Source organism: Eretmochelys imbricata, chromosome 6, assembly GCF_965152235.1.
Source record: "Eretmochelys imbricata isolate rEreImb1 chromosome 6, rEreImb1.hap1, whole genome shotgun sequence".
Lineage (NCBI taxonomy): Eukaryota > Metazoa > Chordata > Testudines > Cheloniidae > Eretmochelys > Eretmochelys imbricata.
Window position 1 is genome coordinate 14,990,902 of NC_135577.1, and position 22,673 is coordinate 15,013,574.

Consider the following 22,673-nt stretch of genomic DNA (forward strand, 5'->3'; position numbering starts at 1 on the left):
CTCCCCTTTTCCCAGCCAAACCGACATTTTGCCAGCACAAGCTTCTGAAAGTGTTGACTGGAATGGATAAGAAACTGGGACCATGACAAAATCTCTGTGAAACATCCCTGAGGCCTTTCCCCCCCCCCACACCGCTCTGGAGAATAGGAAAATTCTTATGCATTTAGCAGGAATTCTCAAAGTGCAGAATTATTTCTTGATACATGATCTTTATTGAACTCTAGCAAAACTGACACACATATACATCCAGGATAAACCTCTGTTGGAGATGGATACAGAAAAATGCCGACTTAATAGCTGTGGAGTTGTGTAAAATTACAACCCCCTTGTAAATATACACGTAATAGTATGAACCACTGTAAGAGAAGGACAGTTCCCCTTTGGACCCAAGGATGGTTCTTGAGTCTCCCCCATGCACTGACAGACTGAAAAAGGGAGGTTACCAGACCCCTCCATCTCATAATCCCACATCTCTCCCTCTCCTAGGTCTGATCCCTTTTCTCCCTTCTGTTCCCCCCCCCCCCCCCCAAAAAAAAAAAAACCCAGCTACCCCACTGCACAGTGAGAATAGAGCAAACCCACCCCCTACTCCTAAGCCTTTTGCCTTCATGCAGGAGGCTTGGCCCTGACAATCTCTTCCCAGCCCGTGCCACAGATGTTGACGTGCTGCTGGAGTCCCCGGGGCTGGCAGAGTTTAATTTTAATAGGGGCAGGTGTTCTCCCGCTCCCCCAGCTGCTCCTTTAGCCAGTGGCAGAGCAGCCAGGTCAGAGCTGCATTGGTGCCATGGCTCCCGCTCACCAGCTCCCCTGTATCTGTATGACCAGGTCAGGTTTTGTGTCTTTCACAGCATTCAGCTTCGCCCGCATTCCTTCAGTTACATGCAAAGAGTTCAAGCTGTGGGGAAAACAGGGAAGGAAAAGGACATGTTAACTCTCTGCAGCCATAACACCTGAGCCCACAGCCCCTCTGAAGCACCATGAGCTGCACTCACAGGATCTGTGTCAATGTCATTCCCCTGCCCGCTGAGTTCACGGCCAGCAGGTGCCTCTCACTTGGGGGAGGGGAGGAGAAGCGCTGGTACAGTCTGTAGCCTGGTCTGCTCCCCCCCAACACACACCCCACTGACACTTTGAGCTCTGGGCAGTGACAGCTGCACATAAAGGGCTGGATTGTGCAGCCCTTGCTCAGTGCAGGGAGCACTGACTGACACGGACAGTCCCATTGATCACTGTGGGGCTACTCAGCGCTCACAGGGAGCAGGGGCTGCAAAATCCAGCTCAGAGAATCTCCCTATGGGAGCAGCCTGATCTCAGCTCTCATTGCTGTAGGGGCTCCCCACACCCCCCTCTCCCCGCCCCTCAGTAACACAGCTCTTGAAGGGGGTGAGTTTTTAGCAGCTGTTGTCATGTAGGCTTGACCTGATGCTGCTAAAATGCAGGTGGGAGCTCAAACTCCAGCCTGGTTGCAGGAAGACAGGAACATTTCACTTACTCTTGTATTTACTGTTACAGCCAGTTCAGGAGAATGGGGTTTGTCTGTCTGCAGCGAGTTTGGTAGAGCAAGAGCCAGTGCTCCAGTTCAGAGCATGGTGCTTGTGATGCTGATAAACCAAGGGCCAGCTCTGGCCAAAAACGTAGGCATCAGCTAAGAACTGACAAACTCATAGCTGGAAGCCAGACCAGCTGACTGGTATTTTAGTATCGTTCAAAGTAGATGTAAATGTATAAGAATGTGTTTAGTATTTAAACTTCATGAAAATCTGGTGGGATGTAGCATGCATTGTTTTCACTAATCTGCACCCTGTTCTAATGGAATAACAAGCATTTGCATTGAATATGCCTCTGTAAGGAAGTAACTCATCAAACAAGAAAGAAGCTGTGTGTAATGTAAATTAAGAACTCGAACAGACAGGGCTGGATTTACACCTTACGCGCCCCTAGGCACAGCATCTTCAGCGCCCCCCCACCCAGATACCCCCTCCACAGCCTCCCCACCACAACTGCACAGCACCCTGCACACCGCCCCCCCACAGCCCCACCACCACAATTGTCCAGCGCCTCCTACAGATTTCCAACGGCCCAGCGACTCAACGCACACAGACCTCCCCCACCTCCCACAACCCCCGCCAGTGCCCAGCACCCCCCACAAGCCTCCCACTGCTCAGCACCCCGAACTCCCTCAATGCCCAGGCCCCACCCCACAAGCTCCCTCAGAGACCCACTCTCCTGTGGCCTTCCCCCAGCCACACTCACCAGCCTCGCTGGGAGATGACTGTATCTGCTGGGCTGAGCTGGCAGCGCAGCCAGGGCCGGTTGGGGATCGCTCTGGCCCCTCGGAAACAGTGATCAGCCAGGCGGAGCAGGAACAGGAGTGGGGCCTACCCAGGCCGGGCTCCCTCAGGACCCACTTGCCTGTCACAGCCCCCTGTGTTGGTCTGCTGAGCTCTTCCCCTGCCACAGGGGGCTGCTTTGCCTTCCCAGCTGGCAGGAGTGCTTCAGCAGGGCTGCGTGAGGCCATCTCCCCATCAGCTGCCCTGCCCCCTGCCGGGGTCCGGGAGTGGCAAATGTTGAATTTTTAGGCACCACTAGAATGACAGCGCCACAAGCCACGTGCCTACTGTGCCTAATTGGAAATCAGGCCCGGCGAACAGAAAAGTGTTAATTCCTGCTCATTGAAAGCAAACGGCCATTGTGTGTGAGATCAAAGACCAGTCTCGAAGTGCATTCCTCTTTTCCCGCCATGAGGAAAGAACCCATGTACGGCCATCCTGACCACTTGGTTTCTGCGAGCAGCAGCTATAAATGCGGACACAAGGGAAAATTCTTCATCTTTTGACTGTTTAAATTCTTATTTTTTTTCTCATTTTAGTTACCACTACTAAGTGGTCCACTCCCACGCATGCCTCCTTCCTGCTCTGTACATCTTCTAAAGTTCTGCTCCATTTGTGCTGAATTGTAACGTGATCCAACTGGTTCCCTGTTCTGATCACCTCCATCTCTGCTACCTTGTGAAATTACAGACTGTAACTCCCCTGTACATATATCTTTACCTGCTTTAACCTCTCAATACCGCTCATTTCTTTTCCTGGGGGCATGTGTACACAGGAATGGAAGCCTAGGAAGGTGGGACTTGAGTCACCCGACCTGTGTCTGGAAACCCGGAGCTGGAGCATTGACTCTGCATTTTAACCCTTGGTTAAGAATTTTCTGACCTGTGCTTGAACCGAGGACTCTGGCACCCACACTGCCGTGCACAGACCCCAGTCAAAGTATCCCTATCCCAGAGTGCCTAGCGCCCGCTCCCCCTCCAGTGTCAACACTCCAGCGCTACGAATGTGTTACACTCTACTTCCTGCCCACCCGTTTTCCTAACTGTGACGGTGCTGTCGGTGGGACTCAGGTGCCCATAAGGAGCACACGAGTCCAGAAACTGCATAATTAGCTCCTTTGGTGTCTGTCTCAGGAGAGTGACTGCAGTTTGTCAAGATAATGAACTACCATCTAATCTGAGAACTGGGCTCTCCACCTCTAGGCTGAGTCACACTGGCAGGAAAATGCCCATGTGCACCTGTTCTGAGGATAATTAGGACGTTTGTCTCCAGGGATGCCCAGCTGCTGTCCCTGCTCAACAGGGGCTGAAGCCTGAGTCCACTACGTGCCCTGTAGGATGTTGTGATCCTCCCTGGTACCCTGAGTTTAACTCACAACATCAGTGTTATCAGGCACAGACTAAAGGGAGCCGGCTGTTACTTACTCCAGTCTCTGCAGTTTGCAGTTCGGGTGTTTCAGCCCCTCACACAGCAGCCGCACTCCGGCCTCTCCCAGTTCGTTACCACACAGGCTCAGCTCTGTCAGGCTACGGCTGGTTGTGAGAACAGCAGCGAGATCCCTGCAGGCAGCGTCTGTGACACTGCACGCATACAACCTGCAGGAGAGAGAAAGGCAGAAAAGGGGGATCAATGCGTGAATGGGGCTCGTCACGGCTGCTCTGACAGGTGGCCCCACCCACCAGCCCCTCCGTCTGACCAATCAGAATCCAGAATGAGTAAGACATCCTGTTACAGACTCTGTCCCAAGTCCCACCCCTCGTCTAGTGAAAAACCAGCAGTGGGTGGGACTTCCTGTCTAAACTCCATCCCTCACCCTTTACCCTTCACCAATGAAAAGTGAGAAAGGCAGCTGGGCCAGGCTCAGAGCAGGCGGAGCTGGGAGATCCTGACCCTCCGCGCCCCCGGCACTAGCTCTGCTGCTCCCTTGGAGGACACAGACGTCTCGTGTCTCTGCCCCAGCTCTGAGCCTCAGGCCTGGGGAGGGGAGGAAGCTGCGAGGCCCAGCACTGGCAGCATCACACCCACCTTCCTCTGAGACCAGGGACCGAAGCGGGGGAGACAAAGAGGAGAAGATCCCCCTGGCAGGGGGTTTCCCAGGGTGTGGGGAGGGAAGAGCCCCTGAAAGGAGGGCGACTGTGTGACCCTGTTGGCAGGGCCTGTTCCAGAGTCTCTGGTGAGGTTATAAAAGCAGAAGTTCTGCTGGTTTCTGGAACCCCCCTGCAGAGCCTGGGCTCCTGATGGAGCTGCCAGCCAGCTGAGTGGGTAACCATGGCAGCAGGTTATAACCATGTGCACTTCAAGGACCACCTGCAAGTACGGCTGTCTTTGTCCTCCTTCAAGGCTTCATAATGAGCCCCCTGCACACCCAAGCATGATCCCACTCCCGTCTGCTAAATCTTGCACACACGTCGAGAAACCCCTTCCACCAGAGATGTCACCTGCACGGCCTCCTTCATCACCTCATTTGCCTTAAAATATTGTTACTCTGCCCAATGGGGAGGTGTGACGGAACCCCCAAGGGTGCAATTTGTGACTGTGGGACCGCTGTGCCCCCTTTACTCTCTATTCTGGGGTGTCTGTCACAATGCCTTACTGGTGGCAAGCAGCAACCCCCTGTAGGAGCTGTTACCCCTCAGTACAACTGCGTGTGGAGCCCCACACCCAGCTAGATTGTGTGAATGCTCCCAGAGCCACTCATGAAGCACAGAGAAAGGCACCAGCCAAATCCCCCCAGCTCCAAGAGCTGTAGTTTAGCAATATACTGTCTTGCACTGCTCAAGACCCTTTCTTGAGAAATGCCAGTTTATTCATTGGAAATTAAATGGAAAGTGGATAATACACCAGCCTTTGTAACCTGAGCAGATTTCCCAAGCACTTCAGTCAAACTCACTGGTAAGGATAAACATTAAACTAAGTTGTTGATTACAAAAGGTCGATTTTAAGTGATTAGAAGTGATAAGCAAAAAGTCAGAGTTAGTTTCCAAAGAAAACAAAACAAGTGCACAGTCTGAATCTTAAAACTGTAAGACACTAGGTAGTATTTAGAGCAAGCAGTTTTCTCACCCCACTGGATGTTACAGTTCATAATACACAGGTTTCACCCTGGAAACCTGGGCCTGTCTCCTCTGTTGGAGTCTACAGTGCGTCTTTGCTGCTTGCACCGTAAGTGGGGGAAGGAAAAAAAAAAGGTGACGCGTGGGGCCACTGGGTTCTGTTTTATACCCTTAGTCCATGTGCTTAGAGACCACAAGTCCAGGCCCATCTGGTGGGCGTTGCTGAGTCACCAGGCAAGGTTAAGCCATTCCCCTGGTGTGGTCTTGTGCAAGTGAGTCATTGAATTGTAACTCCCTTGCTGGGCAATGCGGTTAATGGATGTTCGACACCCGCACGGGCATTGGGTACACCCCTGGTTATTGCCTTTGGGGAGCTAGTACCTGGGCACTTCCCAAACCCACAGCATATTTTAGTGACAACCATACAACACAATTCTCATAACTTCATATGCATTAATGATATACAAATTTAGATGGAACAATGGGTTTCAGCAGGTCATAACCTTTCCAATAATACCTTACATGGCTTGCTTTGTATGCAATATCACAGTTATATACAAATGATGAATATGGGGGTTACAGGGTGCTCCCCCAGGGTGTAGAGTGTCACAGGAGGGAAATCTCTACATTTGGGAGAGAAAAAAGCCCCTGAATTTGTACAAGGGAGAGAAGCCCCCGTGCCTTGGGGAGCCCCTAGAGTCTGTAAGGTTTTGTAGAGCCCCCAAGGTATTTTGAAGGTAGGAAAAGGGGAACCTGAAATGGAGAGAGGGGGAGAGATTCTAAGACTGGGTCGAAGAGGGGGAGAAAAAACCCAAAGGTGTATGTGGGAAGCTGAGGGGGTGAACCCTAATTTGGGAAGAGGGTGAAGAGAAGAGGGCATCCAAGTGGAAACAGAAGAGAAGAACCCCACAAGATTTAAAGCTGAGAGAGAGAGAGAGAGAGAACACACCTGAGAAGGTGAGGAGAAAGAGAGTTCATCATTCCTGAGCTCAGAGGCAAGAATAACCTGATTTTTCTTTCTAAGAAAATGTTAAGTGTAAAATAAGTTTTCAGTCCTGATTTAACTATAAATCTGAATGCAAACTCAATCCTAGTGCTGCTCATGACCTCCATACATTCTCCCATCGACTCAAGTTGAGGCTGAGTTTTAGAATATAATTGTGTGTGCGTCTGTTGGCAAATAATCATATCTATTTAGGGTCATGTGGTTTTAATGCACTTCTATATTAACAGTATGTAATTTGAGACATCAGAAAGTTATTCTAGTGCAGAACTCCAGATGAACACCAGGAATGCTCTTATTATTCTAATTGTGTAGAATTTTGCCTTTGAAATGTCTGAAGACCTTCAAATATACTGGAAATGGCACCTGACATTTTACAAATATTTGGAAGATGGCCACCCTCCTCCTCCAGGCAACTCCACCTGGATTTTGTTTTCCCTCTTCATAGCTTTCACATGTTTGTTTCAGTCTGGTCTGGTCAGTAGTCAGAGCTTTTTGAATTTTTCTGACACACTTCAACAAATCACGCGTATCATGGTCAGAAAATCTATCAGTAGTACTGGCCCTAATTTTTAAATGCTGATTGTTAAGTAGCTCTACTTTAAAAAACCATAACCATATAAAAGAGAGGTCATCTCCAATCCAAAAAGCACATTTCTGAGCCCAAAAAACACAAGCGAATGAGCACAGTTCTCTGCAGGAGAAAGCAGGCCCTTGTAGTTAAAGCCCTGGATTAGAACTGAGAGATCTGTGGTTCGGCGCTTGGCTCTACCACCCACTCCCTCATGGGACTTTGGGCAAGTCACTCTATCTTTATGGGTCTCAATTTTCCATCTGAAAAACAGGAAAAATCATATTCCTTCCCCCATCCTTTGTCTTTCTGGTCTCTTCTAGCAGGGTGATGCTATAGTTAAGGTTTAGACCAGGTTTGTGTTTAAAATTCAACTCTTCTGTTTTAAAATCCACATAGCAACTCTCCTGCTGGTAACAGCTTATCTAAAGTGATCACTCTCCTTACAATGTGTATGATAATCAAGGTGGGCCATTTCCAGCACAAATCCAGGGTTTAACAAGAATATCTGAGGAACAGTGTGGGGGGGGGGTAGGAAAAAACAAGGGGAAATAGGTTACCTTGCATAATGACTTAACCATTCCCAGTCTCTATTCAAGTCTAAGTTAATTGTATCCAATTTGCAACTGAATTCCAATTCAGCAGTCTCTCGCTGGAGTCTGGTTCTGAAGTTTTTCTGTTGTAATATCGCAACTTTCATGTCTCTAATCGCATGACCAGAGAGATTGAAGTGTTCTCCGACTGGTTTATGAATGTTATAATTCTTGACATCTGATTTGTGTCCATTTATTCTTTTACGTAGAGACTGTCCAGTTTGACCAATGTACATGGCAGAGGGGCATTGCTGGCACATGATGGCATATATCACGTTGGTAGATGTGCAGGTGAACGAGCCTCTGATAGTGTGGCTGATGTGATTAGGCCCTATGATGGTGTCCCCTGGATAGATATGTGGGCACAGTTGGCAATGGGCTTTGTTGCAAGGATAGGTTCCTGGGTTAGTGGTTCTGTTGTGTGGTATGTGGTTGCTGGTGAGTATTTGTTTCAGGTTGGGGGCCTGTCTGTAGGCAAGGACTGGCCTGTCTCCCAAGATTTGTGAGAGTGACGCGTCGTCCTTCAGAATAGGTTGTAGATTCAGAACGCCACTAGCCGTCACCTTCAGCCCCCAACTAAAACCTCTCCAACGCATTATCAAGGATCAACAGAAAAACTTCAAAACCAGACTCCAGCAAGAGACTGCTGAATTGGAATTCAGTTGCAAATTGGATACAATTAACTTAGGCTTGAATAGAGACTGGGAATGGTTAAGTCATTATGCAAGGTAACCTATTTCCCCTTGTTTTCTCCTACCTCCCCCGAACTGTTCCTCAGACGTTCTTGTTAAACCCTGGATTTGTGCTGGAAATGGCCCACCTTGATTATCATACACATTGTAAGGAGAGTGATCACTTTAGATAAGCTAGTACCAGCAGGAGAGTGGGGTGGGGGAAGAGAAAACCTTTTGAAGTGATAAACACCCATTTTTTCATGGTCTGTGGGTATAAAGCGTCCTCACTGCATTTTCCACTTTATGCATCCGATGAAGTGAGCTGTAGCTCACGAAAGCTTATGCTCAAATAAATTGGTTAGTCTCTAAGGTGCCACAACTACTCCTTTTCTTTAATTGCAGTGTAGACTTCCAGGTTCTGGCTGCCAATCCAAGCTTTGGGATCCTCTAACCTCAAGAGTCCTAGAGCCCAGGCTCCAGCCAGTGCCCGGAAACCTACAATGCAATTAAACAGCCCTCGCTAGCCCAAGTCAGCTGGCACAGGCAGCCACGTCTTTTTAATTGCAGTGTGGACACGCCCACAGAGAGTGATCAAACCAGGGCTCAGATCATTGCGCCAGGTTGCCCAGCGCTCAAGCGTTCCTCCAACAGAGTCTGGCACCCACCTGCCCTATGGAGAAAATAAAATTAAAACTTTATTTGAAACATATTTTGCTTCTCTATATGACAGTATCAGAAGCCTCCCCTTCCAAATGACACTCTAAATGGATGAAAGTGATCCTGTGTGGACAGAAGAGTGAACAGGATTGTTAGCCTTTACTATTCTACAGCAGCTGGATAGCTCAAAGGAATAGTCAGTCATCTTTTGATCCTGACCCCAAGTCAGTTTGACCTTCTACTTGGGGAGAAATTTGGAAAAGGCAGGATAGCAGACTGCTAAACTGTGTGTCTGGGGAGAGTGTTATTTGGGGGAAATAGTTACATGAATGCTTGCTGGCAAGGAGGAGCATTTTAGGGGTGCAGAAGTGGGGGGAATAATGGGGAGAGGGATTTGGGGCTGCATTGAGGGAGGCGGATAAACGGGGATGGGTGGCAGAGGAGGTGAGGGGGTTGAAGGTCTCAGGGAGGGCGAAGGACACATAGGGGTGAGTGGCAGGGTGTTTGGGGAGATGGGGTGCCTGTCACCCCCACATTTTTCCCTTCGGTATGTGCCAGGGTTTGGGGTGTCTGAGACCCATCCCTACCAGGTCATGTGAGCCAGGTTTTGGAGGGGTTGCATTTCTAAGGGTGTCTGAGTCCCGCTCCCTCCATGTGTGCCAGGATCAGGGGAAGCCCTGCCCCTCTGGGTGGACATTTAGAGAGGCATGCTCAGAGCAAGCACCAAGAACACACTGTTGAGCCTGGGGTGGGAAGCTGGGCACGGGTACCATATGATAAAACTGTCAAGGATTTGGGCCGTAGAGCACGGATGAGATTTCTCTCACTGGCCCTGTTAGCAGCAGATTGCAAACATGTCAAATCATGACCATTATCCCTTTTCCGGTATAACAAAATATACAGGAGGCAGAGCAGCACTGAGAGCTCACAAAGCAACCATGTGGCCTTGTGGAAAAGTCACTGGCCTGGGACTATTCCTAGCTCTGCCACTGGCACTGAGCGAGCTTGGGTTAGCCATTTCATCTCTCGTGCCTCGATTTCCCATCTGTGAAATGGGGATACATGATGTAAAGATCTTTGAGAGTGACAGATGAAAAGCACTATATAAAAGCTAGGTCTTTTGATTATTACCTAGCCACAGTAGCATAGCAGCGGCAAACCGAGGTGACAACCACCGACAAACGTTTCTCTGTTTAAAAACTAGCAAATTAAGTGGCAAGAAACTTAGATAACAGGGAGTCAAGGCTGCCTGGTGACAGCTTGTGCCCTTCCAGAATGCTGAGTTCAGCGAAACTCAAACTTCTCAAACCAGTAATCACAGAGTTAAGGTAAATACACAAACAACCTTAACTCTGCCCTCTTTGAGCGATGGCGCGATGTGCCACATACGTGCATTCTGCCTTTTCATCGTGATGCAGAGGCTCTACCTCCACTTGCGTGACACTCAAACACTGAGCCTACTGTCCTGACAGAATACCACACTGGTAAAGTTTAACCTCTTCATACCCTTTTCCAATCCCTTTCCACTTGCACACAGGATACACCCAAACCCTATGTCTTCCCCGACCCATCATTCAATGTACAGACTGCACTCATATTCCCCACCTCACGACTGACAATACCATGGCAAGAAGATCCTAGTGCCCTGCTACCTACACGACCTACTCAGTTCTGTACTGAAATGATGCCAGACGGGAACCTCAAGGTATACATACATCTCTTTCCTTTGATAACACAGAAGCAGACGCAGACTCAAATCACCTCATATCACAATCCCAGCTATCCCAAGCTGCTCCGATTTATTCATCCATCATTCAATAGAGTTGCACTTAACACCACGAACGTTTTGCCAGCTCGGGGTGGGGGGAAGTTAAGGATGCGTGAACATTTACCTTAACTCTGAAATTTGATTTTTTGCTGAACTCCACATACTGGAAGGGCACCAGCTATCACCGGGCAACCTTAACTCTGTGTTAATGAAGTTTTTTGCCATTTAATAGAGATTGTAGGATCTTCCAGGCAGAGAATGCCTATGTGTATTGTTGCTCCTTCTTCTGATATCAGTGTCCAATTCTGACTTCAGTTTTACCCCTCTGCTGAGCAGCAGGAAGTGTCCAAGGCCTTGCAGATCACAGGAGAAATCAGTGACAAGGAGTCTGGGTACACTCGAAGTGCACCTGTAACTCTTCTGTTGCTCACTCAGCTCCCTCTCTCCCAAAGCTGTGTTTACATAAAACCTTCCATAACTGAAACACTGCATGTCTCCCGAACACTAGAAGGTTGCTTACGTCTTAAACAAAAAGAATTGGGACACCTGTAACAGCGCCACCTCGGAGCACCTGCCATAACAACATAACCCGTGCCGAGCACAGTGAGACCCTGATCCCAGCCAAGGCATTTTACCATTATTGCAATTCACCAATAAATAATACTACAACTCCTGTAAATAAAATGTGGAATTGATTCTGCCACCACCTGAGTTGTTCATGGTTGACGGGATGAACAGAGGAGGTCATTGGAGCAACTTTTCATTGAGATATTGGAACCCAAACAGGAGAACCCCTGTGACGGGTTTGGTCACCGAGACCCCCTTGGAACTGTCACCTGACATGCTGAATTTACCTAAGAGCCCGTTTTCTCTGCCAGTTTGGGCCTCCAGAACCCTGCCTTGTTGAGCCAGACATGCTAGCTTGCTGCAACACAGACTCAGGGTCTGAACCATGACCCCAAAGCTGCAGACTTAACTGAAAAGAGCTCAGCAAGTATTCCTGTCTCCAGCACCCAGACACCCAGCTCCCAGGGAGATCCAAACCCCAAATAAATCCTTTTTATTCTCTATAAAGCTTATACAGGGTAAACTCATAAATTGTCTGCCCTCTATAACACTGATACAGAGATTTGCACATCTGTTTGCTCCCCCAGGTATTAATCACTTACTCTGGGTTAATTAATAAACAAAAGTGAGTTTATTAAGTACAAAAAGTAGGATTTAAGTGGTTCCAAGTAATAACAGAACAAAGTAAGTTACCAAGCAAAATAAAAGAAAACACGCAAGTCTAAGCCTAATACATCAAGAAACTGAATACAGGTAAATCTCACCCTTAGAGACGTTCCAATAAGCTTCTTTCACAGACTGGACTCCTTCCTAGTGTGGGCCAAATCCTTTCCCCTGGTATGGTCCTTGTCAGTTCCAGCTCAGGTGGTAACTAGGGGATTTCTCATGGCTGTCGACCCCCTTTGTTCTGTTCCACCCCCTTTTATAGCTTTGGTACGAGGCGGGAATCTTTTGTCTCTCTGGGTCCCCACCCCTCCTTCTCAATTGAACCTGATACATCCATTCTACCCTGTGCCCAGGGTTCCTGCACGGACAGGTCTCCCATGATGCAGCCTCCATCCACCCATGATGCCTCATACCTGTTGGTCAGAGGAGAGTCCACATTGGACTAGGGCAGATGTAGACCTCCAAGGAGTCTGGCTCATAGAAGTATGATGACCCGAGATACAACTCCCATAAGGCAATGTGCTAATAGGGACATACAGTTGAATGAAATGTTTTGGGTCAGTTCAACAAAAAATATTCTCACACAAAGTGTCTGTTTTGTGGAAGCTGCATTTTCCTTCAGGAAATCATTCCAGTGGTAAATTCTTGACCAGCTCTAGACAGTAGTCTGCACATGTCATTAGCTGCCAGAGCAAATTCTTCTTCTTTAAGTATTAGAGCATAAAATGTACATGATCAAGTAAGAAATTCAGTTACTGCTACAGACCTGTAGGTCTCACTCCTCAGGAGGGAACAGGATGCTGCAGATGCACTGAACAGGGGGATCTGCTGTAGCGTTGTGACTCCAGCAGCCAAGGGGAGGGGTGGAAAATGGATGTAGTGGTAAATACTCTGAGATGGGAAATCACTGACAGTGGGTGGGTGGGTGGCGGGTGGTCTTTGATAGCAGGTGATAGTTCCTGTCTGCTGCAGGCTGTGTAGTGAAGAGTGGCACCTCCTGATCAACAAGAGGGAAGAGAAGGAAGAGGCTAAACAAGACGGATGGAGGGAATAAAAGGATAAAACAAACAGCGCCGAGATGAGTCCTATCCACCTACAAACTGATAGGGAGAGCTCTGAGACCATGATAGAGGCCTGGTGGCAGAAGCACCTCAGCCCTCCAGGCACTGTAGTTGATGTTCTGGGGACAAAAAAGGGGAACTTGCATTGGAAGTTCGTGGCATTAACCCCAAAACGCCAGTGAGGGACAGCAGCTGGTGCAACAGGAGGCTGATTTTGCGGCTCACTCTGCTGGTGCTTTTCCAGAGGGCTCAGCATCCAACGTGCAGATCCTTTGAAAATCTGGTGGGAAGTGTCACAATGGGAGCTGCTGGGTGCTGAGCAACTTTACAAATCTGGCCTCAAGTCCTCAGAGTTCCCCAGAACCTCAGAGGCCTGGGATGGGGCTTCTACCTTGAAAGCAGACGAAAAAGAGCAGAAATGTATTGAAAGAGAAAAAGGAAGAGCCACAGCTTTCCCCAAAGGATTTAGTTTTTTATAATGAGTCCAACATTGGCACCTGCCCTGTTTGTAACTGTAAACACACAGCTCCATCCCCAGCAGGCTGCACTTCAAAGGGTTTTTCTTCAAACTGGTGGAGGCTCTCAGCTGGGAGCACATTCAGCCCCAGCTCTAGCAACATCAAAGGCAGAAGCCGCCATGGCTGGGGCTGAAGCTTAAACCCAAGCTGAGCATTTCTGCTCAGTTGGGGAGGTTTAAATCTTCGGAGTCCTGGGGTCTCTTTGCTTTTATTAATTATAAATATGAAAATTCAAGGTGGCAAAAATTATTAGAATGATCCAGAGTTCAGGATTGGGCACACTGCCGCGTGGCAGGGGGCTGCCGCGTACGGGCCGGATTCCAATCCTGGAAACAGAGTGGTGAAGTCGCACCTGCACAGTGTGGCTCTGCGTGCCGGAAGATGGTGCTCATGAAGGAATTGTGAGTTGAGAGCTGGATAAAAAGGTCTGCCGTAGTTTGCCCACCCCAGTCTATAGTCTCTGATCTCAGTTTTGACCCTGGCCAGTCCCTGGATCTCATTGACAGTGCCACCCTTGGCCCAAGCCCATCTCTACACCTAGCTGCAGCCACCACCCCAACCACTAGGCCTGCTGTTCAGAGGCACCGCCTGACACCCTTGCTCTGACCCACTATGGCCATTCTTATCTTCTGCTGTCTCCGTCTCTCCCACCAGCCCAATTGTACAGATATTGATCTCAAAAGCCGAAAGAGTTAAAGGTGTCGATAAACTCTCTGCCCCACATTAAACAGCGATAGGAAGGTTTGGGGTTATTTTAAACAGAGGCCTTTTGTTTTACTCAGTTATTTGGCAAACAGCCAAAAGCATTCATTCCAATTACAAGTTTAGATTAAACACAAGAAAGAACAAGAAATCAAAACAATCATTTCTATTGAAAATGTGGCTGAGTAATTATGCAAAGCAAACTCAGTCAAAGCCTTTGAAATTTTTCTTCTTTTGGAGGCAAAATATCAGAGTCTCTTATTTTCAGAACAACCTTTCCTTCATGAAAAGGAAAGGAGTAATTTTACTATCAGTCCTGATGTATAGAAGGCATTTACTTACCTTTTTTTAACAGACACAAGGTGGAAGAGAGAGAAGATAGAAAAGATGGGTGAAAAGGGTTTTGTGGATGTTTTTGCAGCACCGTTATTTATGTGTGGATGCTTTTTGGCTGGCAAGTCGACCATGACACCTGCTGCTTGGATCCTAGTTTACGATCTGGTTAGGGATGTTATCTGAGCGGATCTTTTCTTCTTAGACAAGGCAGGCTTGGATGATAGTATAGCTGACTTCAGGATTTGATGAAAAGCCAAAAGAGTAAGAGAGAGAACAGGAGGAAAGAACGAGGGGGGCAGAAAAGAACACAACAAATAAAGGGAGAACAATGCCAGTTCTTATGTGCTTCTGCAGTGCTGGTAGTTATAGACCCCACTGCTGGGCTGAGGACTGGACGTCAGTTCACATTCACAAGTGAAAACAAAGTTACTCCAACAAGTTTAAGGCCAGCCGGACTTCCTCTCAGGGAGAAAGTCCTTTAGATGAGCCGAGATGAGTTGCAGCGCTGGCAGCTTGGGGGATGAGCTGGGATGCAAGGTGGGATGGGAGATGACAGGGGGAGTTTATCTGAAGTGATCTGAATATTTTTCCCCGCAAAGTCTCTTTTTAAGGAACCCCAAAATAGGAAAAGCGGGTATCATAGTTCATCCCCCTTATCATTTTGTCCACTAAGTAGGCCTAATATCCATCTCACCAGTTTCTGGCTCCACATCATGTGTTTTTCACAAGCATTATTTCAACAGTCCTTGGATTATATGAACCCAGCCTTTTGGGTTTAGATTAATCTATTTTCTCTATGTGGTTTTCTTGTACCTCTGACAAGATTCAATGTTGTAAACAGCTTGGCCTATTTTTTGTGGTTATTGTACCATCTTATGGACTCTCCCATGCTTTTTACATCGCAGGTCACAATGGGGGTACAGCTCCTAGGCCTAATAATTGCACCCGCTCCCAGCTGTGACCATCAGGCCTGGGGACTGTCTTTGTCCTCCTTCAAGGCCTCACAGGGAGCCCCCTGGACACCTAAGCATGAGCCACCCCCACCCCCAACACCTTCCAAATACTGTACACATATCCAGACACCACATCCACCAGAACTGGATATGGTAGTGACTCTTCCATCACTACAGTTGCCTTGAAAATATGGTCATCCAACTGAAGAGGGAGCAGAGCCCTCAATATCTGGGAGAGTAAAAGAACCACTGAATTTGTACAAGGGAGAGAAGCCCTCAATCCCTGGCTGAGCCCAGAAGTTCTGCAAGGGAGAATAGAGCCCCCAAGATATTTTGGAGGCAGGATGAGATGAGCCCCCAGTGGGGTGAGGGACTCTAAGGTTGAGGTGAATATGGGGAGAAAAACCCCATGGGTGTATGTGGGAAATTGGGGAGCTAAGCCCAAACTTGAGGGACAGAGCCTGGGGAGAGAAGAGGGCATTCAAGATAAAGTGATGGAGAAAATCCACATAAAATGTATAGATAAAAGAAGAGAGAAGACACCCGAGCAGATGAGGAGAAAAAGACCCCAAAGTGGGGAGAAAAAATTTAAGGGGAAAGAAGGACCCCAACTGGATTCCAAGGGAGAAAACTCCATCCCCCCAACAGTAGAAAAGGGGTGTTGTATAATTTTATTAAATTTTACCCTCAACATTTGTTATTATGGGTGACTGAACCTGTGATGGGTCGGACCCCCTGGGGCCTCACTTGGGGCGCTGAGATACCACTGAACCCACCTTTCTACCAGCATGGGTGACCCTTAACTCTGTCTTGCTGAGCCAGGCTCTCCAGACCTCCTCCAGCACAGACCCAGAGATAGGGCCACACCCCTCTGCAAGCTATGTCATTCATAGTCATAAGCATAGTTTCAGAAAGCATATGGAATGTCCCATCAGAGAACCATTTCATGAACTTCCATCCCCTTTTCCACAGCTGGGGTTACAACTAAGGTAGGACTACCAGGCCCAAATTATTACTAGAGGGGTAATGAAATAACCCCCTTCCCTTCCACCATGATATGTTCAATGGAAGAGATAAGGTTCAGGTGGGGTAAGTGAAGACGCACCATGAAAAGCAGAGAAACTGGGGAGAGACTCTTAATGGAATAGGAGATCTCATGGGAAGCAATATGGGGAAGGGGGGAGAATTAATAACGTTGGCGGGCATGAAAGAGAGAGAATGAATGAGCTATAGAGGGAGTGATGGATGGCTAGAAAGGGTTAAGCATCCTGCAGGATAAATGACCCAAATTCAACCTTTAGGGACATACTGGTAGATAATCTTTGTGTTTTTGTGTGTTTACATATATATACATTGTTAGAGGTTAACAATATAACCAAACAGTTCCTGTCTATATTGTATTCATCTCTTTGAAGTGTATAGCAAATCATCTGCGAATGATGGGCAATTGTCTTATGCTAATCTGTCTAGCTAATTACCTGTGAGGCTCGGGAGATAGGTCCATTTGCAAGTCTCCAGGATTGCCTATTGTTCACCCAGGACTGAATGGTCAAGAGGCTGCTGGAAAACTGGATATAAAGACCCTTGGGACCTGATCCTTTTTGATCTCAGATCAGCTTAAGGTTTCATGCAGGGGAAGCCTAAGCCATAAGCAGGGCCTCCGAAGGGGAGGGGGAGGAAGGGCAGAGGGGGCAATTGCCTAGGGGCCTGGGTGATTTAAAAGGGCCTGAGGCTCCCGGAGTCGCTGCTGCTGCCGTGGTAGCAGCGGCTGGGAGCTCCCTGACGCTTTAAAATTGCAGTGAGGCGCAGCGCAGTGGCAGTGGGGGCGGCCGCCTGGGGCTCCCTGCTGCTTTTAAATCATGGCGCTGAAGGACTGCTGGGGGAGGCTAGCCTCCTAGCCCTGCCCCTTCCGGGGGTCCAGAGCCACATCCCACTTTGCCCAGGGACCCACCCGGCAATTCTGTCTGCAGCCCTGGCCATAAGGATTAAGATTCCAGCCCTATGCCTCAAACCGGATATTGAGAGTAAGCAGGATGGAGAACAAATATTTTTAACACCCCCCATTGTTTGGTTGTTGTTGTTTTTTACTTTATTTGATTTAAATTGGAATTTTTATTGAAATCAAATACATTTTTTCTTTTTAAAAATAAACAAATTTAAAGGCAAATTTCAAATTCTGACATCCTGTGCTAAAACCCAAACCTACCATAATCTACTGAAATAATTTAAATTAAATAAAAAGTAATAGTCAAGCAGTATGTCTTTGTGCTGAAGTTTTAAAGAAAGTCAAACCATTGAACTGGTGGAACTTGGAAGTCACTGGCTCAGCAACTGGAAGCCCTGGGAATCCTGGCTCCAGCTGGGGCTCAGCTTCAGGCAACGGGGAGCCTGGAAAGCTGAGAACTGTGGCTTGAGCTGGGGAGCAGCTCCTGGCTCCCTGACACAGAGCTGGGAGGCTGGAAGCCCCTACTCCCTACCTCTGAGGCTCCCATCTCAGTCATTACTCCCTGGGCTTCTTGGCTGCCTGCGCCCCATTAATCTGCTAGTGATAATAGGGAACTGGGAGTCTAGAAGCCCTGGGAGCCATGGCTGAGCCAGGAAACCCAGAACTTCCAACTCCCAGACTCAATTTCTTTTTGAAATTTTTGCAACAAAATGTTTTGATTATTTCAAAATGAATTGTTTTCAGATTTTTCTGTCTGTGGGAAATTTTGAAATTTCTGTTTTTCATTCCAAATGGGAACAATGTTTTTTAAGAAGTTTAGATTTCTGCGAAATGGAAACTCTGACTTTTGACCAGCTGGAGTCTGAACTTCATGATGTGCCCAGACAGCTCACAGTCACAAAACACAGGTACCCTAACCAAGCAGCCAAGGACAAGAAGAACCAATGAGACACCACAGTCACTGACTGACCACTGCAAAACAATACTTGGGTGTGGAAATGCCTCCTCCCCTGTGTGGCCCTTGCAAAGCCTGTGGTTTCTCCTACCTGTGACAGATGAAGCAGAAGAGAAGTAAATCCAACTGCCAGTGTTGGGAAACCCCAAGAAGAAATAAACGTCTGCACAAAGAATTCTTCCATACCTGCTCCTTTGGCTGTGAAGAGGCCATGAGATCCTCCTTCTTCTCTGCCATAGTAACCAGTAAGTCACACCCCACTGAACTTTTCTGGACTGTCAATCACTTTGTCAACCTAGAATGTCTCCTCAGCTCCACAGCCCAGTACCACTCATTTCAAGGGACTGGTACCCATTTTACAGAGATGATCTTCCACGTCCACAATGGCCTCTGTGGCCATGAAGGATAACACGACATCCTCCTTCTCAGAATTCTGTGCATTCACAAAACCAGAATCTCATAAACACTAGAGGAAATCTGAGTCTCCACCTGTGACCCTGATCTTTGATCTTCTTGGCTGCTTAAGAGCAGGAAGAGCACCTAGAACCTCTACTAAAAAAATATTGTCATCAACTCTTTTGAGGAGAGAAATTTTCCCTCCCATTCTTGAGCATGCAGCTATCTGACCAGACTACTTAAGAATCCATTGCTTGTTGCAACCAATCTTACAATCTACCACCGAATATCATCTGCTTTCCCATTTCTGAGCAACCTAATCAAGAAGCTACTGAACAACCTCATCCAACTTCACCATTTCATTGGTGTTTTCTAGCTGGGTTTTCGCACACAGAACAGAGATGGCGCTGCTGAGATTGATGCGTGACCTCCCCTTGTCCATGGAGGAGGGAACTTATATTGTCAGGGTTTGCAGAACAGGGACCGATCCTTCTGTTCCTGGAGTCAATAGTACAACTTTCACTGATTTCAAGACAGAGTAAGATCAGGTCTTCAGAGATCACTGTGTAAAGAGTTACTGATTATCAGTACTGTAGGAGGCTACTAGTGATGGTTTATTATTATTTCTTGTAATCCTCACATGGGGTTTCTCAGTTCCTGGAACGCTAGTCTTGGCCTCTCAGGGCCCTGTAACACTGCCTGCGGTGACACAAGGGTGTGAGTACCAATCTGAGGGCAGACTGTTAGGAAGCACGGCACAAACCTCAAATTGGTTGTGAGTTCTGTACTTAGATTTCACCAACCAATTATCAAATGGAAACTCCTCAGGCACTGTAACAGCCCTAACATGGAGTTACAAACAGTCCCCTAGAGTACTCCAATCTATCTTGTGTACCTTGGTGATAGATGGCCCCTATACCAAAAATATCAGGAATATTCAGGTTACTCCTAGTCCCAAAGGACCCTTATGCCAGGTCAATGGCCCTTTAGATCTCACACCAAAGACAAGGCTTGTAGCCAATCCCATACAAGTTTCTATAATCAGCAAGCACTAAATGTCCTTTAAGGCTAACCCAGTCTAAGTGGCTGGGGATCTCTAGCTTATCCTTAGAAATATCTGTCCCCACACCCCCCGCAGCATCCAAACAGCATGATAAATTAATTCTTGTTAGGGGATTTTATTCTATTCTTCCACATGGTTTCAGCTGCAAAGCTCAGCTGATGGGACGAGTCCCTTTCATGACATCTTCACAAGGAGGAAGCAGGACAATAAAAAAAGTATTTTGTTCTCTTCTGTAAAGTATTTAGGGAAATTCTAGTTGCAACATCCCACAATAGCAGGGTGTTGGACTAGCTGACTTCCTGAGGTCCCTTCCAACCCTGATATTCTATGATTCTATGATTTTCACATTGCCAACCAAACCAATTTACTCTTGTCTATATCTCCTTGGAGCTTTCTTCTTCCAGCACAATTTCCTTTCAACCAATCAGAAGGGGTCTCTTTCAGTGGGCTCCTGAAGATTGTCTGTTGTTTCTGTGGATTCTGCTGGCTGGGTCAGACTTTGCCCACTCTGTTCTAATAGCGAATTCATGACTGTCACAACTCTTCCAGCGTCAGCTTCAATAAATACATCCTCAGTTTTGGGGGGGCAGCCAAGCTGAAATTCTATTCCCCTGATACATTATCAGATGGTCGTTATGTCAATAGTGTCCCCAGTCTATAAGCAGTGGCATCTGTGTCCAATAGGAAAGGGGGTTTGAAACATGGAGAGGCCAAGACAGGAGCAGTCACAAGAGACTTTTCCAACTCTAAAAATGCCAAATCACATGCCCATGATCACCAAGATTGTTTCCCTTTCTCACCCAACCTATGCAATGCTTCCTTCTCGACCAGAAGGTACTCGATCCACTGGTTCACATTTTGCAACTATGGTTTCCTCTTTTACTCTTTGCTGATTGTCAGAACCATTCAGCAAAGAACAGTAATCCTTTCCTGCTTCAGATCCACATGAATTTTAGCAACTAAAATTCCCCCAGAACCCTGGGTCTCAAAGTTTGTCTCAACCACGCTCCGTCTTTCCCTTGCTGAAAAGCGAGCACAGCATGTCGCTGTTATTCTTGCACCTCGAGGCAGGACAAATTGCTCACCACAAACCAACTGCCATAAATCCTTCCTTTCAGCTGGCCCACAATTTGAAAAGGAATTACCATAGGCCGTACCATATACCATAGGTACTATCATAGTACCATAGGAACGGCTCACAACTGTGAGTGCTGACCTCAGGGCAAACTGTAGAAAAAGGGCAGACACTCCAAACTGGTGGTATGTTCTATAAGTAGATTTCAACAAGCCAGTAACAAATGTGAACTCCTGGATTGCGCTACCAGTCCTACCTGGGAGTCACAGACAGACTGGAGAGTCCGTCTTGCCACCCAGACAAACTGAACTTTGTGACTAAAGGTCACTTACACCAAACATCACACCACATCAGGTTGCTCCTGGACCCAAGAGACCAGTCACTTACCCCAGATCAACTGGTACTCTGGACTTTACGCCAAATACAACACTGGCAGCCAATTTTATAGTAAACTCACTAAAGGTTTATTGACTAAGAAAAGGAAATGAGAGCAATTGAGAGGCTAAAGCAGGTGAAATATATTAACAGGTGAGTCATAGTTTGTAATTCCAGATTGTGGCCGTGATGTAATAAAGTGCCAGTTTCCTAAAAGTCTTTTCAGGGTACCCAGATTGTCTCTGGGGATCTCGGCTTTGCATCTGGTACACGTCGATAAAGGATCATTCCCTGAATCCATATTTATAGATTCTTCAGTCAGAAAATAGGCTGACAGCTTCTACCTACATGGGCTTTTCCTCTGATGACAGGAAGTGAGGAATGCCTTTAGAGTCTCTGACCTCTGGTCATTATATACAATGGCCTTCTTTGAAACGAATGAAATATAAAATATAAAATATAAAATCCCTCCGACTAAGAAAAACTTCTGAGAGATTATTTGTACATCGACACCACCAACTGGAGATCCACACTTGCCATTCATAGAATCATAGAATATCAGGGTTGGAAGGGACCTCAGGAGGTCATCTAGTCTAACCCCCTGCTCAAAAGCAGGACCAATCCCCAATTAAATCATCCCGGCCAGGGCTTTGTCAAGCCTGACCTTAAAAACTTCTAAGGAAGGAGATTCCACCACCTCCCTAGGCAATGCATTCCAGTGTTTCACCACCCTCCTAGTGAAAAAGTTTTTCCTAATATCCAACCTAAACCTCCCCCACCGCAACTTGAGACCATTACTCCTTGTCCTGTCCTCTTCTACCACTGAGAATAGTCTAGAACCATCCTCTCTGGAACCACCTCTCAGGTAGTTGAAAGCAGCTATCAAATCCCCCCTCATTCTTCTCTTCTGCAGACTAAACAATCCCAGTTCCCTCAGCCTCTCCTCATAAGTCATGTGTTCCAGACCCCTAATCATTTTTGTTGCCCTTCGCTGGACTCTTTCCAATTTATCCACATCCTTCTTATAGTGTGGGGCCCAAAACTGGACACAGTACTCCAGATGAGGCCTCACCAATGTCGAATAGAGGGGGACGATCACGTCCCTCGATCTGCTCGCTATGCCCCTACTTATACAAGGCATTCTCCCTGTGCACTGATGGGCCAAGCATCCAATACAAAATCAGAAAGTAGCCCTGGCCAACAAGCCCTGCAATCAGGGTATTAAGGCTGAGGTCACTGTGTGGGACCCTACAGCTGCTGAATTAATTGAAGAAGCTCCAGGACTAAGAAGCTGCAGGACCGAGAAGCACTACCGGACACTTGACCAGGCCCACAGACCAACTATCCCCCCCCCTCTAGGATTACCATAAAGTGGGAGAAATGTGTTAGTGGTCCTAAAGAATTGATAACTA

At 47.3% G+C, this 22,673-nt stretch overlaps 1 protein-coding gene across 2 annotated transcripts in view; it reads right to left on the bottom strand.

The window, feature by feature from the left end:
* Positions 1–546: 546 nt before the first annotated feature.
* LOC144267148 (NACHT, LRR and PYD domains-containing protein 12-like) overlaps positions 547–22,673 on the bottom strand; it is a 355,964-nt gene continuing 333,837 nt past the window's right edge. For both annotated transcript variants that reach the window (XM_077820865.1, XM_077820864.1), the window contains 2 exons: positions 3,755–3,925; positions 547–895 (listed from right to left, as the gene is read on the bottom strand). In XM_077820865.1, the coding sequence (XP_077676991.1) occupies positions 796–895; positions 3,755–3,925 (271 nt within the window). In that variant the 3' untranslated portion in view covers positions 547–795. The remainder of the gene's footprint in view (positions 896–3,754; positions 3,926–22,673) is intronic.